General features: G+C 46.9%; 2 protein-coding genes across 10 annotated transcripts in view; one reads left to right on the forward strand and one right to left on the reverse strand.

Annotated features, from left to right (window-relative positions):
- The window catches only part of LOC122544759 (uncharacterized), a 144,553-nt gene that overhangs the window by 7,918 nt on the left and 118,965 nt on the right, over positions 1 to 17,670 (forward strand). For all 9 annotated transcript variants that reach the window (XM_087981846.1, XM_087981849.1, XM_087981851.1 and 6 more), the window contains exons 3-4: positions 10,919 to 11,056; positions 12,630 to 12,734. In XM_087981846.1, coding sequence (XP_087837972.1) covers positions 10,919 to 11,056; positions 12,630 to 12,734 — 243 coding nt within the window. The remainder of the gene's footprint in view (positions 1 to 10,918; positions 11,057 to 12,629; positions 12,735 to 17,670) is intronic.
- Positions 11,179 to 12,505, reverse strand: LOC148138263 (uncharacterized). The gene is made up of 4 exons (XM_087981818.1): positions 12,483 to 12,505; positions 12,056 to 12,340; positions 11,377 to 12,021; positions 11,179 to 11,251 (listed from the first exon to the last, which is right to left on the reverse strand). The coding sequence occupies exons 1-4, from the start codon at positions 12,503 to 12,505 to the stop codon at positions 11,179 to 11,181; spliced, it is 1,026 nt and encodes a 341-aa protein (XP_087837944.1).

Consider the following 17,670-nt stretch of genomic DNA (forward strand, 5'->3'; position numbering starts at 1 on the left):
ATCTGTGTCTTTCTTCCCCTCTCAGCCTCTATCATCAATCCTCATCTCAATCTTCCTCATGTCCTATTCACAGTCCTCAGACCAATCAGTTACTTGTTGCCAGCTGAATCTTCATTTGCACTAGGCTCTGGATTACAGCTTCTCTGCACCTTCTCCTGCTGTGCTGGGGCCAGCAGCTGTGTAAACAGCGCTTACAAATGAGTGTCAGCTTACTCGCTTTCTAAATACATGCTGCACTCCTTGTTTTAAAATAAATTCTTTCTCATGTCAGCCCATCATGCAAATAAAGATGAAAGTATTAAGTCATGGTCTTTACAGAGGTCAGGTTTGTATTTGCCCCTTTGTTGGTTCCCTCACTACCTGCCACAGGCCCAGTCCAGCAGCTATGTCCTTTAGGACCCAACCAGCTTGAACACTAATGCTGCTGCTGAGTCACTGTTGGTGGTGGACATTGAAGTCCCCATTAGTACCCTTGCCATCCTCAGCGCTTCCTCCTGATTCATCAGCTGAAGGAGGATGGTATGTAGTAATTAGCAGGAGGTTTCCTTGCACATGTTTAACCCAAAGCCGTCTGATTGCCAACCCCTCTCCCCAACACTGACTGTATTCCACTGTGTCAGTGTCACCACCTCTGCTGATGGGACAGAACATCTGAGGATGGTGATGGTAGTGGCCGTGAGATAGTTCTCTCAGTTTTGGCACTAACCCTCAGACATTACTAAGGACATCCTTTGGTGGGTCAGTGAAACAACTCTTCAGAGATTGACTACCCAACCCCATCATCCTTCACTTACAACTGCATGGCCTTTGACAATAGCACTGCCTCTCACTGAGTCAGGCGTTCAGCAAGTCAATATCCCTGACATATATCCTTTTTGTATTAGCCAGGGCTCCCTGATGGGACTAGGTTAACAGCCCCCATCAGGGAGCTCATATTCTATGAGGTCCAACTGACTGACCTCGTTCCAGTCTCTACAGATAACAGAGCTGTTTCTGCCTTTGGTGTTTCTGGCACCTTTGTCAATCCCATATGATCCATTTGGTTTCATTTGTTTATTGAGATTTTCTAATGGTTTATATAACTGAGTGACTTGGAGCATTTCAGAGTTCAGTTAAGAATCAATCAGAGTGCTATGGGTCTGGAATCACATGTTTCCTTCCCTAAAAGACATTGGTGAACCAGTTAGGTTTTTCCATCAAATTGTGAATGTTGTTATGACTTTGTCAGGGGTAATGCATTGACAATCAAACATCATTACTCTACCATTCTCAAATTTTAAAGCAATTGCCAAAATGGCCAAGTCTCACTTTTGGACTGATTTCAATGCAATCAAAAATAATCAGTTTATTGTATAATAAAACTTAGTCTTGAAACATACTGCTTGCATTTAAGCTACAATTCTGGAATTTCATCCATATCTCCTCCGAATTCCAAACACCGACACATACACACACAACACAAAGTATTTATCAGCAGAGCTGATAGGTTTGATGGGAAATGTAAAGAACAAGGAGAAGTACAGCACAGGAAGCCTGTTTAGATCATCATGCCCAAACTAAACTAAAAAAAAACCTTCTGCCCTTATTCGGACCATATCCCTGTATTCCCTCCCCATTTGCCTCTTAAATGTCGACAACCTGTCTGCTTTCACCACCTCTTCTGGCAGTGCATTCCAGGCTCCTACCACTCTGTGTGTGAAAAACATCCAGTTAAACTTTCCCCTCTCATCTTGAACTCCTGTGATTGAAACTTGAACACTAGGGAAAAAAAAACTCTGACTATCTACCCTGTTGTCGCAAAGCTGATGTGTAAAAATGATAAAATTGTAAAATGGGCAACAGCATTGTGACATCCCTTGAAAAGCTGATGTTCTTTTTGGTGCTTAGAGATTTAAAAATGAATTTCTGTGGGTAAGCAGCTGCAAGTGCTCAAATTGAGGGGGTGATTCAGTTAGCAGGGCCAAGCAGCCTTTTTACCCAGACAACAGTTTAAATTACAAAGGCACTTGGAGACTAAGGATCAACTAAATTTAAAATGGATTGTTTTGACACCCAGAAATCAATCAAATTATAAGAATTGAATGTGTCATGGGGCAGTATATAAAACCAGACACAGTCAGCTGTCATCTGAAGAGATAAGAGCTGCCCAGCTGTAGGAGAAAAACTATCATCCATCTATAAACGATACCAAGGCACGTTCAGCTAATATTTCAGACAGCGGCATTCGGCAGACTGAGAAGGTGTTTCAGACTGAGGGAGACAGCAGAATCCGAGGAAAGGACAAGGACTATTCTCGAAGATGTACCTTTGCTGCAGTTTTGAGAGATTAAGTTTTAAGTTACTGTTCTTAGTAATTGATTTATATAAGTGGGACCTGTATTATTGAAACTGCATCCTATTAGAATCTTGTTTTATTCAGAGCTAAGTAGTGTTATGACACGGAGGTGAATTCCTCTGTTAATTAAACCAAACACCCAGAAAAGCTACCCTCACCTCGTAATCTGTTAAAATGTAGCCTGACAGAGAACTTCCAAATGTAACCTGACAGAGAACTTTCAAATTCCACTATTTAAAATAAAATTCAATTTATTTTTCTAACTCTAACAGTCAACATTAAACAAAACAAAACTGTTCACAAATCCAAGCCCCCTTTCTCTTAACTATTTGCTATCTGCCACCAACTCTATAACAATATGCTGTTCTAATAAAACACTTATTAAGATTACATCAATTTAATTTCATAACAACACAGTCACTGTCTTCCTCTCTGCCTTCACTCTTCCAGCTGAGGATCTCCCTGGGTTGTCTTCTTTCTTTTTACTGATTACATTTCACTTGAAAAGTTACCTTTGATGGAGAGTGTTTCCTAATTTCTTTGAGAGCAAGCTGTTAAGAAAGGCAATTAGCTCTCTCTGTCCAAGGTAGTTACTCTCTGACCAGTTTTCAAAATGTCTGCATTTTATATCTCCCCCCCCCCCCCCCCCAACATGGGATCATATCATTGGTTTGATGTTGGCAAAATGATAAATTAAAACACAATTGGGATTTAGTATCCTGGGGCATAATTAAAACTGGTTAAATTCGAATTGTCGTCAAAACAGAACTAACTCAGTATTCATATCACAGCCAAATGTTACATATTTTCAGTTTTCCAGTCTGCTGTGAGACTGCCGTCTAGTCATATACACAGGGGCTTCTAATCTCTCAGTGCAGAACAGCATCCACTCTCTTTTAAAGACACATTGCATACCTTCAACTTCATAACAGTAGTTAGAGAGAAATTGCTTGGTTTGTTAGTGGTTCTCTTAATTTGTTCGTTGTTGGAGTGAGATAAATGAATTTTTAATTTGTTAACTCATCAAGAATTCTATTTCATTTAACTACTCCTTTATAACAGATTAGGGGGTAAGAGGTAGGTTATACCATTTGTCATCCTGACTTCATCAGTATATGAGGTAAGGTGCTCCTCTCTGGGTGTTTTGGGTTTTAATTATTGCAGGGGTGGGGGGTGGGGTGGGGGTGGGGGGTGGGGGCTGGGGGGGGTTGACTTCCGCTTCATAACACTATCTATGCCTCTTATAATTTTGTTGACCTCTATCAAGGCTCCTCTCAGCCACTATCTTTCTAGTGAAGCTGGAAATGTGTTGCTGGAAAAGCGCAGCAGGTCAGGCAGCATCCAGGGAACAGGAGAATCGACATTTCGGGCATAAGCCCTTCTTCAGGAAGCCCTTCCTGAAGAAGGGCCTACGCCCGAAACGTCGATTCTCCTGTTCCCTGGATGCTGCCTGACCTGCTGCGCTTTTCCAGCAACACATTTCCATCTCTGATCTCCAGCATCTGCAGACCTCACTTTCTCCTCATCTTTCTAGTGAAAACAATCGTAGTCTTTTTAACCTTTTTCGCATAGGCAGTGCCCTTGAGACCAGGCAACATCCCAGTGAACCTTTTCAGTACTCTCTCCAAAGCTTCCACATTACTCTGGTAGTATGGAGACCAAAACTGCACACAATACTCCAAATGCAGCCCAACAAGGGTTTTATATCGCTGCAACATGGTTTACCAACTCTTGTATTCCATACCATATGTCTTCTCAACCATCTTGGCCACCTGTATTGCCACTTTAAGGGAACCGTGGACCTACACGCCCAGATCCGTCGATGTGTTAATGTTCCTAAGGGTCTGCCATTTACAGTACAATTCCCACCTGAATTTGATCCTTCATGAAAGGGAACAAGGGAAAAATGACATTCCAGCTCACCCAGGATCTGAAAACGAAGCATAGAATGTGGTGAATTTCCAAAATGGAATTGCTGACAGCTTAAAGTGATGGAATATCTTTGTCAGGCAGGATCTGAATCTGCTTTACAAGGTAGTCAAACACTGACGTCTGAAAACTTTTTCAGGATCTCAGAAACACCTTGTGAGATGGAGAGAGACTCGAAGGTCTTGGGATTTCTGCCTTATTGACTCCTGAGGCCTATATAACACAGAGGTCAAGTCCAGGAATAGATGCTAGATAACCACTCCCACAGAATGCCACATAGCCTTTCGAAGCCAGGTTTTCCAGTAGTTCAGGGCCAGAACCTCATCTGTCATCTCCCTAAAAACATTTGTTTTCCCTTTCTCCAAAGTCACAAGATTTCTATGAACAGCAGATAAACCACAGCATGTTGACATTAATGTCACAATTTTGGTTAGCTCAGTTTGCTGGACAGCTGATTTGCGATTCAGAGTGATGCCTGACATAACTTCACAGAGGCCCGTATCCCATCACCAGGTCACGCTTTGTTTACACATGCATAACACAAGGGACCCTCCTGTTAATACCTGTCAGCCAGGGCTTCCTGATTGGGGCTGTTAATCTGGTCCAATCAGAGAACTCCATGAGGACCCCCCCTGGCTGACATCCCTCCCACTTTAAGTCCTGGGACGTAGGCCTGTTCTTTTTCCTGTAGCTTCTCCTGGGGTGTTTTCGCACGGAGTCCAATTCCTCTGACTCTGCCTCAGATATGAGTGGCTTGTATCAGTCCATGGCCCACCTCTTGCTCCCAGAATGAAGAAATTCATCTTCAGGTGGTAACAACATGGAGGCTGTGATATGTGATATGTCCATCTCGTCCTCAGAAGTTTCTTCGATGCTCAGTGGAGGGGGAGAGTCCATGGTTTGGACAACCTTTCCGGATGTTCTGAGGGGCCAGGGAATGTCGTGTGCCTGGCCCCATTTGTGAGGTTGCAGGTTTCACGTGCTTATTCAAGACCATCTCTCCTACCCAAACGTTGTGCATCACAGGACCTGACCTCATATCACTCATATCTCTTACCACCATTCCTGTCATTGCAATACCAAATTTCATCCTGTGAAGTAAACTGCCTCCCTCACTTAGTGGAGTTTTGTGTCCGGTATCAGTGTTCCTCAAGCCGGTTCACCCCTCCCCACTCCAAGCCAGGTAAATCAGGTTTAACCTGATGTGGAGTCTTCTCCCCATTAGCAACTCTACTGGAGCTGTCCATATCGTTGTGTCAGGGGTGGTCCTAAAATCAAACAGGAACTAGGACACAAGTTTGTATTGAGTAAAAGTCTGAGCTGTTTCTTTAAGCCTGCCTTCAAAGTTTCAAGGTCACAGTGGGTCAGGCAGTATCCATGGAGACAAAGCAAGCTAACATTTCAGCTCTGATGGAAAGTCATCTAGACTCAAAACATTAGATTGCTCTCTCTCCATGGAATCTGTCAGATCTGCTGTGATTTCCAGCATTTAGTGTTTTCAGTACAGATTCCGGCATCTGCAGTAACTTGTTCTTTCAAAGATTGAACTACTTTTGCTGTCAGACTATTGGACAATGGATGATATGGAGCTGTCCTTACATGCTGAATGTCATGAGACTTCAGGAAATAGTTAAATTTTCCACTGGTAAATTATGGCTCATTGTCTGTTATCAACACCAGCTGGAGTCTGTGCGATGCTCGCAACTTTTCAGTCATCGTCCCTGTGTTTGATTAATTAACTTTATGCACATCCAACCACTTTGAATGGGTGTCCATAATGGCTAAAGACATACAGTCCATGAAAGAACTGGCATAGTCAATGTGTTACCAAGTCTATGGTTTAGCCAGCCATTCCCAGAAATGTGGGAGAGCTGCTGGCAGTAATGTTTTGTCCCAGTAGGCGCTGCCCAATCAATGTAGCTATGTCTGCATTTTTGGAAACCCCTGGATGACCCTGTTGGAGTTCAGCTGGTATCTGGCAGTGACTTCTACTCAGGACAATCACTCTTGCTCCCCAAAATAAAATGTATGATGATCTGGGCTTGCCAGGTTCAGAAAGGTTTAAATTCTGATTGTGATGGTCCTTTTATTTCCCCCATCACCACCAGTGGTTGGGGTTTTGCCAGGATGGGATATTTTTGTGTCCACCGTCTGATATTGTCAGCAGTGACTGGAAGGGTATCCAGGAAGTTTAAAACCAGAACAAACTCTTCCAGTGGCAGCACCACCAGTGGTGTATCCGTCAGTGGGAGCTGGCTCAATGCACCCACATTTCCAACTTGGTCTCCTGATGATGTTCCAACTTGTAATTGTCCACACTCGGAATAAGGACCCACCATTGAAGTCAACCTGATGCTTTAGGAGCAACAACCCTGTCTTCTTTAAGTAACCCTAGCAGTGACACGTTGTCCGTTACTATTATAAATTTACATCTGAATAGGTATTGGTAGAACTTCCTTACACCAAAGATGAGTGACAAACCTTTCTTCTCTATCTGGGAATATTTTTGTTCAGCATCAGCCAAAGTCTGGGAAGCATTCACTATCAGGCATTCCTCTCCGCTGGGCCACCGGTGAGTCAATACCACCCCGATACCATAGGGGAGGCATCGCATGTCAGCACTACATCTGGCTTGGAGTCTGAGTGTGTCAAAACCTTAGATGACAATAGCTGCTTCTTCGCTTCCCTAAGTATTGTATCTTGTCTACAAGACCATTTCCAAGGCTGACTCTTTCTCAATAGCAGATCTAAAAAAGGCAGGATGGAGGCCAGGTTATATATGAACTTTCTGGAAAAATTCACCAACCCAAGGTAAGACATAAGCTCCAGTCCAGACATAGGAGCCAAGTCACCTTCAATCATCCCCACTTTATTTTCCATTGGGTATAACCCGGTCTTGTCGAGTTTGTAGGAAAAAGTGAGGACTGCAGACACTGGAGATCAGAGTTGAAGAGTATGGTGCTGGAAAAGCACAGCAGGTCAGGCAGCATCTGAGGAGCAGGAGAATTGACGTTTTGGGCATAAGTCTGTCATCAGGAAGGGCTTATGTTCGAAATACTGGTTCTCCTGCTCCTCGGATGCTGCCTGACAGCTGAGGCTTTTACAGCACTTGTCAACTCTGTAACCCAAGTAAGTCACTTGGGGGGCCTGGAACACACATTTTTCCCTTCTAAGGCATATATCTGCCTGGAAGAAACATTGAAGCACTATGTCCAAGTTCTCTAAATGTTCTTTCTGGGTTTTCCTGGTTGTTAGTACATCATCCATAATGATAAATGACCACCTGGGGTAGATCTTGTAAAATATTTTCCATTGTCTGCTGGAAAATGGCACAGGCTGATGATACCCCAAAGAGCAGTCTCATGTATTAGTACAGTCCATTATGGGTATAGATTGCAGCTTCCTCTGGGAATCCTCATCTAATTGCAATTGCAGGTACACATGGCTCATGCCCAGCTGTATGAAGCACAGCACTCCTGCCCGCCAGTTTTTCATGTAAGTCCTCAGTGCGAGGGATTGGGTATATATCCATCTGCGAAAAGCATTTGTTTGAAGTCTCCACAAAGGCAAACCGATCCGTCAGGCTTCACAGTCGGTATGACCGGTGCTGCCCATTCGGCTAACTATACCGTTTTGATGATTCCTTCACTTTCCAGCCTCCTGGTTTCTGCCTCCACTGGGCGGCCCTTGCAGAATCGTGAAATTGCTTCCTGGTCAACAGGCAAGGTGGTCTTTGCTCCTTTGATAGTCCCTACACTTTCCAGAAAAATGTCCCGGTATTTAATTTAGATCTCACTCAGGCAGCTATTTCTGATCAAAAAATGTTGAGCCAATCCAGTTGAATCTTTCTCAACTCATTTCGCCTGATCAGACTCTGACCCGAGTCTTTTACTACAATCAATGGGAACTGAAGCAACTATTTCTCATAAGCAACTGGAACCAAAGTTGTGCCCTTAATCTGTTGGGGTTCCCCAGTATAGGTTCTCAGCCTAGTCGAGGTTTTATGCAACTTAAGGGTTGGAGTCCAGAATGAATTTTGGTAATGACTAGTTCCACAATCACTGATACATCCACACCAGAAAGTCAACCTCCATTAAAACTGGGTGAGCCTTTAACCAAATGTTTAGTTTGATTGGTTTTGATTTGGATGTTGCTAAGCAATGTGACTGTTCCAAACCAGCTGTCTGTGGACTTTCTAGGGTGTGCACTCAATTCAGCCTCAAAAATGTTAGCCATTTGGCTGAGGTTTGGCTTTGTTTTGGGTTTGCCAATGAGCTGACCTCAGGACATGTCCTGAGTGAAGCTATGCAATTGCCTTCCCTCAAGTGGTGTTCCCTGAGCTCAGTCAGTTCTCTAACAAAGGCGTCCACTTCCAACAGATTACTCTGTAACCCAAATGTCCCACTTGCTGCATCTTTCTAATGACACAGTGTAGTCCCTGTTTGAAATCCAGTTGAGCTTCAGCTAGTTGTTGCTTTTGCCTGGTCACATCATGAATCCCAAATACCAAATGGTGTCTCAGCATCTAAACCAAAATCACATGCCTCTGTCAGTTGTCCTAACCTCACCAAAAATCCTGAAACAGGTTCCTCTGGTTTTCGAACTACTAAAAGCATCTCAGAATTAGAGGAGGCGCGGAGTCATAATTTTCCTTCGCTAAATCCGTGAATGCTTGAAAGATTTTAGTAGCTAGTGCCTCACGGAAAGTTAAGCTCCTCGTAATCAGAAAACCAGCGAGTCCGCAGGCTGTCAGTATTATCTGTTGCTTTTCGTCTGCCCCAATGTTACTTGCCAGGAAAAGATACCACATTCGTTCCCCATTCAGTGCCCAGTCTTCGACATCAGAAGTGAATAAGTCAAGTTTCCAAAATACTGTATGTTACCAGAAATGCTGACCACAACCTCAAAGACAATTGTTGCAAGTGAGTCTCTTGAGGAACATGTTTTTCTCTCGTCACCACTGAAATAATTCCACCAAGACCAGTATCCCATTACCAAGACACCCTTTATTTACACATGCATAGTACGTGACACTGACCTAGCTAACACTCCTAGAGTGAGCAAAACCCTTGACATTCCTGTTTCAATCTGTCAGCCAGGTCTCCCTGATTGGAGTAGAAAAGTGTGGTGCTGGAAAAGCACAGCAGGTCAGGCAGCATTTAAAGAGCAGGAGAGTCGATGATTCAGACATTAGCCCTTTATCAGGAATGACATCGGTCGACTCGCCTGCTCTTCTGATGCTGCCTGACCTGATGTGCTTTTCCAGCACCACATTTTTCAAAACTCTGACTCTCCAGTATCTGCAGTCTTCACTTTCTCCTCCCTGACTGGACCAGGTTGACAGCCCCAATCAGGGATCCCATATACTATGGCTGACCTCGTTCCAATCACTACAGTGTCAACAGTGTGGGTTCACGTCCCACACTAGCTGAGGTTACCATGAAGGACTCTCCTTCTCAACCTCTCCCCTCACCTAAGGCATGCTGACCCACAGCTTAAACCACAACCAGCTGTCGCTCTCAGATGAGAGAGCAGCCTAATGTCTGGTAAAACCACAGCCACTTCACTTTTACCAGCACTAACTTCAGTGACAGATCACTTCCCTTCCAGATCAGTTTTATTTCCAAGTTCCCGATGGCTTTCTTAACAGAAGGTGAGGAGCATGTGGCTGTGGATGGGTGAACTTGAAGGGGTCTGACAAACGCTGAGGAAACATTTCCAGGCTCCAGACAAACACTCAGCTTTACAATCACACAGTTTCCGAGGAGCATCCATCAATCACATCGGTTAATAGGAAAGGCAAATGGAATTTGGGTCTTCATTTCCAAGGGAATGGAATGTAAAAGATGAGAAGTTTTACTAAAACTATTAAAGGCTGTAGTCAGACTACAGTTGGAATACTGTGAACAGTTTTGAAGACTCTGTGCCTCAGGAAAAGTAGGCTGGCATTCGAAGCAATCCAGGGAAGGTTCACTCACTGATCCTGGGTACTGTCTTATGGTGGAGAGGTTGAGTAGGTTGGTCCTGTATTTGTTGGAGTTTGGATGAATGAGAGGTGACCTGATTGAAACTGACAAGATCCGAAGGGAAATTGACCTTTAGGCTGTTTCCCCTGTGTCAGAGAGTCCAGGACTTCTTCATCACAGACAGCTGTTGGGGCTGGGTAATCCTGTATATTCAAGGCTGAAATAGGTGTTTAGTTAGGAAGGGAATTGGAGGTGACAGGGAAAGTGGAATTGAGGATGGTCAGATCAGCCACGATCTTGTTGAGTGGAAGAGCAGAGTCAGTGAGCCAAATGGCCTTCTGGTGGGGGGTTTTTCCCAGACAGATCTTCATGATAAATACGGATTCATGACAATATTATCATGACCACCGTTGTGGAGATGGGCAATTGTTTCAACTGTCATGGTGTCATTTGCCAGGCCATTCATTGTGCCTCTAATGAACAAAATGCCTGTTTCCCTCCTCAATATCTCTCCCAGCGTGTTGGAGATTTGGAGTGACAAAAATTAGTCACGTGGCTGGAACCAGTATACTCTCTCCTGATGTCTGTCTTTACTCTGGCTTTCTGGTCTGTTGGGTAATTCTGTCACATCAGCAAAAAGTGGTCAGAAAATTAACCTTTTTGAAACCACGACCAAATTCTCATTCAGGAATGCAAGGACCAGGGGTGGATGGGAAGACCGAATGAAGATCTGAATGGATTTGAGTACAAGCCTGGAAGACGCAGCACGACTAAAGGTGTTTTCATCTGGAGTGAACCGTTCTTGATACACTCAGAGCATGGTAAGGTAGGTGAGAGCACATTCGATACTAAATGAGAAACATATTCTCAAACTGTTTATCATGATACAGCAAGTGGATGGAGGTGGGTGACTATTACCAGATAGGGAGCTGAGGCATCGCTGTATACTTAGATGTTCACTGTAATTGAAGGGTTAGTGGTGACGGAGCTCCTTATACTTGAAGGATCAGCGCTGAGGGAGCTCTGCGCTTATCGAGTTTTGAGAAGATTTGTGTCTCAGGTTAAGCTCAGGTTCCACACTGTCAGAGGGTCAATACTGAAGGAACTCCGCACTATTGGAGGGTCAGCATTGAGGGGACATTGCACTGTCGGAGGGTCAGCCCTGTGGGAGCGCCGCACTGAGGGAGGGTCAGCTCTGAGGGAGCCCCGCACTGTGGGAGGGTCAGCGCCGAGGGAGCCCCGCACTGTGGGAGGGTCAGCGCGAAGGGAGCCCCGCACTGTGGGAGGGTCAGTGCTGAGGGAGCCCCGCACTGTGGGAGGGTCAGTGCTGAGGGAGCCCCGCACTGTGGGAGGGTCAGTGCTGAGGGAGCCCCGCACTGTGGGAGGGTCAGTGCTGAGGGAGCCCCGCACTGTGGGAGGGTCAGCGCCGAGGGAGCCCCGCACTGTGGGAGGGTCAGCGCCGAGGGAGCCCCGCACTGTGGGAGGGTCAGTGCTGAGGGAGCCCCGCACTGTGGGAGGGTCAGTGCTGAGGGAGCCCCGCACTGTGGGAGGGTCAGTGCTGAGGGAGCCCCGCACTGTGGGAGGGTCAGCGCCGAGGGAGCCCCGCACTGCGGGAGGGTCAGCGCCGAGGGAGCCCCGCACTGTGGGAGGGTCAGTGCTGAGGGAGCCCCGCACTGTGGGAGGGTCAGCGCTGAGGGAGCCCCGCACTGTGGGAGGGTCAGCGCCGAGGGAGCCCCGCACTGTGGGAGGGTCAGCGCCGAGGGAGCCCCGCACGGTGGGAGGGTCAGCGCCGAGGGAGCCCCGCACGGTGGGAGGGTCAGCGCCGAGGGAGCCCCGCACTGTGGGAGGGTCAGCGCCGAGGGAGCCCCGCACTGTGGGAGGGTCAGCGCCGAGGGAGCCCCGCACTGTGGGAGGGTCAGCGCCGAGGGAGCCCCGCACTGCGGGAGGGTCAGCGCCGAGGGAGCTCCGCACTGCGGGACGGTCAGCGCTGAGGGAGCCCCCAACTGTCAGAGGATCAGTGCTGAGGGAGTACTGCACTGTCAGAGGGTGAGCTCTGAGACAACTCCGCACGGTCGCAGGGTCAGGGCTGTGGGAGCTCCACACTGTTGGTCTGTCAACGATGAGGGAGCTCTGTACTGTTGGATGGTCAGCACTGAGGGAGCTCTGCACTGTCAGTCCTCTATCTTAAAGTATAAATCTCTTTAAATTCAGGTTCAGAGGAATTGAAAACCCTTGCAAAGAGGCAGGGTTACTGGATTGAATAATCCTTTCCCATCTGTGTGTAATACAGGAGGGAGAATGGAGACCAATTCCCCGAACAAGACAGAGAGGCTACAAACAGAAATCAGGCCTGGAATGACTGAAAACATGTCACAAGCGCATCTCCATTTGTTTCACAGATGGCAGTATTTCTGGTCGACACAGAAGGATGTGATGGTCATGAACGAAAGAAAAGCCTAAGTGTTCAACTGTCAGCACTCAGTATGTTGCTGAGTTCATACATGGTGAGTAAAATGTGATCCAGTTTCAGCAACAGATCAAGAGAGGAAGACTACAGCAGACTACCTAAGTCCGCTCGAGCAAACAATGTGATGCTTGGAGTGTACTGTACGACACAGTTGAGCACATGGGCTGTGTTATAACAGACAGTGTGACACTCGGGGTGTGTTATAACAGACAGCGTGACACTCGGGGTGTGTTATAACAGACTGTGACACTCGGGGTGTGTTATAACAGACTGTGACACTCGGGGCGTGTTATAACAGACAGCGTGACACTTGGGGTGTGTTATAACAGACAGTGTGACACTCGGGGTGTGTTATAACAGACAGTTTGACACTCGGGGTGTGTTATAACAGACAGTTTGACACTCGGGGTGTGTTATAACAGACAGTGTGACACTCGGGGTGTGTTATAACAGACAGCGCGACACTCGGGGCGTGTTATAACAGACAGCGTGACACTCGGGGCATGTTATAACAGTCAGCGTGACACTCGGGGTGTGTTATAACAGACAGCGTGACACTCGGGGCGTTTTATAACAGACAGCGTGACACTCGGGGTGTGTTATAACAGACTGTGACACTCTGGGTGTGTTATAACAGACAGTGTGATACTCTGGGTGTGTTATAACAGACAGCGTGACACTCGGGGTGTGTTATAACAGACAGTGTGACACTCGGGGTGTGTTATAACAGACAGTTTGACACTCGGGGTGTGTTATAACAGACAGTTTGACACTCGGGGTGTGTTATAACAGACAGTGTGACACTCGGGGTGTGTTATAACAGACAGTGTGACACTCGGGGTGTGTTATAACAGACAGTGTGACACTCGGGGTGTGTTATAACAGACAGTTTGACACTCGGGGTGTGTTATAACAGACAGTGTGACACTCGGGGTGTGTTATAACAGACAGTTTGACACTCGGGGTGTGTTATAACAGACAGCGTGACACTCGGGGTGTGTTATAACAGACAGTTTGACACTCGGGGTGTGTTATTACAGACAGCGTGACACTCGGGGTGTGTTATAACAGACAGTGTGACACTCGGGGCATTTTATAACAGACAGTTTGACACTCGGGGTGTGTTATAACAGACAGTTTGACACTCGGGGTGTGTTATAACAGACAGTGTGACACTCGGGGTGTGTTATAACAGACAGTGTGACACTCGGGGTGTGTTATAACAGACAGCGTGACACTCGGGGTGTGTTATAACAGACAGCGTGACACTCTGGGTGTGTTATAACAGACAGCGTGACACTCTGGGTGTGTTATAACAGACAGCGTGACACTCGGGGTGTGTTATAACAGACAGCGTGACACTCGGGGTGTGTTATAACAGACAGCGTGACACTCGGGGTGTGTTATAACAGACAGTTTGACACTCGGGGTGTGTTATAACAGACAGTGTGACACTCGGGGCGTGTTATAACAGACAGCGTGACACTCGGGGCGTGTTATAACAGACAGCGTGACACTCGGGGCGTGTTATAACAGACAGCGCGACACTCGGGGCATGTTATAACAGTCAGCGTGACACTCGGGGCGTGTTATAACAGACAGCGTGACACTCGGGGTGTGTTTTAACAGACAGCGTGACACTCGGGGCGTGTTATAACAGACTGTGACACTCTGGATGTGTTATAACAGACAGTGTGACACTCGGGGTGTGTTATAACAGACAGTGTGACACTCGGGGTGTGTTATAACAGACAGTGTGATACTCTGGATGTGTTATAACAGACAGTGTGACACTCGGGGTGTGTTATAACAGACAGTGTGACACTCGGGGTGTGTTATAACAGACAGTGTGACACTCGGGGTGTGTTATAACAGACAGTGTGACACTCTGGGTGTGTTATAACAGACAGCGTGACACTCGGGGTGTGTTATAACAGACAGCGTGACACTCGGGGTGTGTTATAACAGACAGCGTGACACTCTGGGTGTGTTATAACAGACAGCGTGACATTAGGGGTGTGTTATAACAGTCAGTGTGACACTCGGGGTGTGTTATAACAGACAGCGTGACACTTGGGGTGTGTTATAACAGACAGTGTGACACTCGGGGTGTGTTATAACAGACAGTTTGACACTCGGGGCGTGTTATAACAGACAGCGTGACACTCGGGGCGTGTTATAACAGACAGCGTGACACTCGGGGCGTGTTATAACAGACAGCGTGACAATCTGGGTGCGTAAAAACAGTCAGCGTGACACTCGGGTTGTGTTATAACAGACAGCGTGACACTCGGGTTGTGTTATAACAGACAGTGACACTCGGGGTGTGTTATAACAGAGAGGGTGACACTCGGGGTGTGTTATAACAGACAGTGTGACACTCGGGGTGTGTTATAACAGACTGTGACACTCGGGGCGTGTTATAACAGACAGTGTGACACTCGGGGTGTGTTATAACAGACAGTGTGACACTCGGGGTGTGTTATAACAGACAGCGTGACACTCGGGGTGTGTTATAACAGACAGTTTGACACTCGGGGTGTGTTATAACAGACAGTGTGACACTCGGGGTGTTGTAACAGACAGCGCGACACTCGGGGCGTGTTATAACAGACAGCGTGACACTCGGGGCATGTTATAACAGTCAGCGTGACACTCGGGGTGTGTTATAACAGACAGCGTGACACTCGGGGCGTTTTATAACAGACAGCGTGACACTCGGGGTGTGTTATAACAGACTGTGACACTCTGGGTGTGTTATAACAGACAGTGTGATACTCTGGGTGTGTTATAACAGACAGTTTGACACTCGGGGTGTGTTATAACAGACAGTGTGACACTCGGGGTGTGTTATAACAGACAGTGTGACACTCGGGGTGTGTTATAACAGACAGTGTGACACTCGGGGTGTGTTATAACAGACAGTTTGACACTCGGGGTGTGTTATAACAGACAGTGTGACACTCGGGGTGTGTTATAACAGACAGTTTGACACTCGGGGTGTGTTATAACAGACAGCGTGACACTCGGGGTGTGTTATAACAGACAGTTTGACACTCGGGGTGTGTTATTACAGACAGCGTGACACTCGGGGTGTGTTATAACAGACAGTGTGACACTCGGGGCATTTTATAACAGACAGTTTGACACTCGGGGTGTGTTATAACAGACAGTTTGACACGCGGGGTGTGTTATAACAGACAGTGTGACACTCGGGGTGTGTTATAACAGACAGTGTGACACTCGGGGTGTGTTATAACAGACAGCGTGACACTCGGGGTGTGTTATAACAGACAGCGTGACACTCTGGGTGTGTTATAACAGACAGCGTGACACTCGGGGTGTGTTATAACAGACAGCGTGACACTCTGGGTGTGTTATAACAGACAGCGTGACACTCGGGGTGTGTTATAACAGACAGCGTGACACTCGGGGTGTGTTATAACAGACAGCGTGACACTCGGGGTGTGTTATAACAGACAGTTTGACACTCGGGGTGTGTTATAACAGACAGTGTGACACTCGGGGCGTGTTATAACAGACAGTGTGACACTCGGGGCGTGTTATAACAGACAGCGTGACACTCGGGGCGTGTTATAACAGACAGTGTGACACTCGGGGCGTGTTATAACAGACAGCGTGACACTCGGGGCGTGTTATAACAGTCAGCGTGACACTCGGGGCGTGTTATAACAGACAGCGTGACACTCGGGGTGTGTTTTAACAGACAGCGTGACACTCGGGGCGTGTTATAACAGACAGTGTGATACTCTGGATGTGTTATAACAGACAGTGTGACACTCGGGGTGTGTTATAACAGACAGTGTGACACTCGGGGTGTGTTATAACAGACAGTGTGACACTCGGGGTGTGTTATAACAGACAGTGTGACACTCTGGGTGTGTTATAACAGACAGCGTGACACTCGGGGTGTGTTATAACAGACAGCGTGACACTCGGGGTGTGTTATAACAGACAGCGTGACACTCTGGGTGTGTTATAACAGACAGAGTGACATTAGGGGTGTGTTATAACAGTCAGTGTGACACTCGGGGTGTGTTATAACAGACAGCGTGACACTTGGGGTGTGTTATAACAGACAGTGTGACACTCGGGGTGTGTTATAACAGACAGTTTGACACTCGGGGCGTGTTATAACAGACAGCGTGACACTCGGGGCGTGTTATAACAGACAGCGTGACACTCGGGGCGTGTTATAACAGACAGCGTGACAATCTGGGTGCGTAAAAACAGTCAGCGTGACACTCGGGTTGTGTTATAACAGACAGCGTGACACTCGGGTTGTGTTATAACAGACAGTGACACTCGGGGTGTGTTATAACAGAGAGGGTGACACTCGGGGTGTGTTATAACAGACAGTGTGACACTCGGGGTGTGTTATAACAGACTGTGACACTCGGGGCGTGTTATAACAGACAGTGTGACACTCGGGGTGTGTTATAACAGACAGTGTGACACTCGGGGTGTGTTATAACAGACAGCGTGACACTCGGGGTGTGTTATAACAGACAGTTTGACACTCGGGGTGTGTTATAACAGACAGTGTGACACTCGGGGTGTGTTGTAACAGACAGCGCGACACTCGGGGCGTGTTATAACAGACAGCGTGACACTCGGGGCATGTTATAACAGTCAGCGTGACACTCGGGGTGTGTTATAACAGACAGCGTGACACTCGGGGCGTTTTATAACAGACAGCGTGACACTCGGGGTGTGTTATAACAGACTGTGACACTCTGGGTGTGTTATAACAGACAGTGTGATACTCTGGGTGTGTTATAACAGACAGTTTGACACTCGGGGTGTGTTATAACAGACAGTGTGACACTCGGGGTGTGTTATAACAGACAGTGTGACACTCGGGGTGTGTTATAACAGACAGTGTGACACTCGGGGTGTGTTATAACAGACAGTTTGACACTCGGGGTGTGTTATAACAGACAGTGTGACAC

This window comes from Chiloscyllium plagiosum, unplaced genomic scaffold, assembly GCF_037043375.1.
Source record: "Chiloscyllium plagiosum isolate Xiang-an unplaced genomic scaffold, Cpla_swu_hap1 HiC_scaffold_41, whole genome shotgun sequence".
Classification (NCBI taxonomy): Eukaryota; Metazoa; Chordata; class Chondrichthyes; order Orectolobiformes; family Hemiscylliidae; genus Chiloscyllium; species Chiloscyllium plagiosum.

Coding starts and splice junctions, on each gene's coding strand:
- LOC148138263 (XM_087981818.1), bottom strand. CDS start 12,505: ATGGGAAAGGATTATTCAATCCA. Junction 12,341..12,482: donor GGAAAGGATTATTCAATCCA/GTAACCCTGCCT, acceptor CATCGTTGACAG/ACCAACAGTGTGGAGCTCCC. Junction 12,022..12,055: donor CCCACAGTGCGGGGCTCCCT/CGGCGCTGACCC, acceptor CGGGGCTCCCTC/GGCGCTGACCCTCCCACCGT.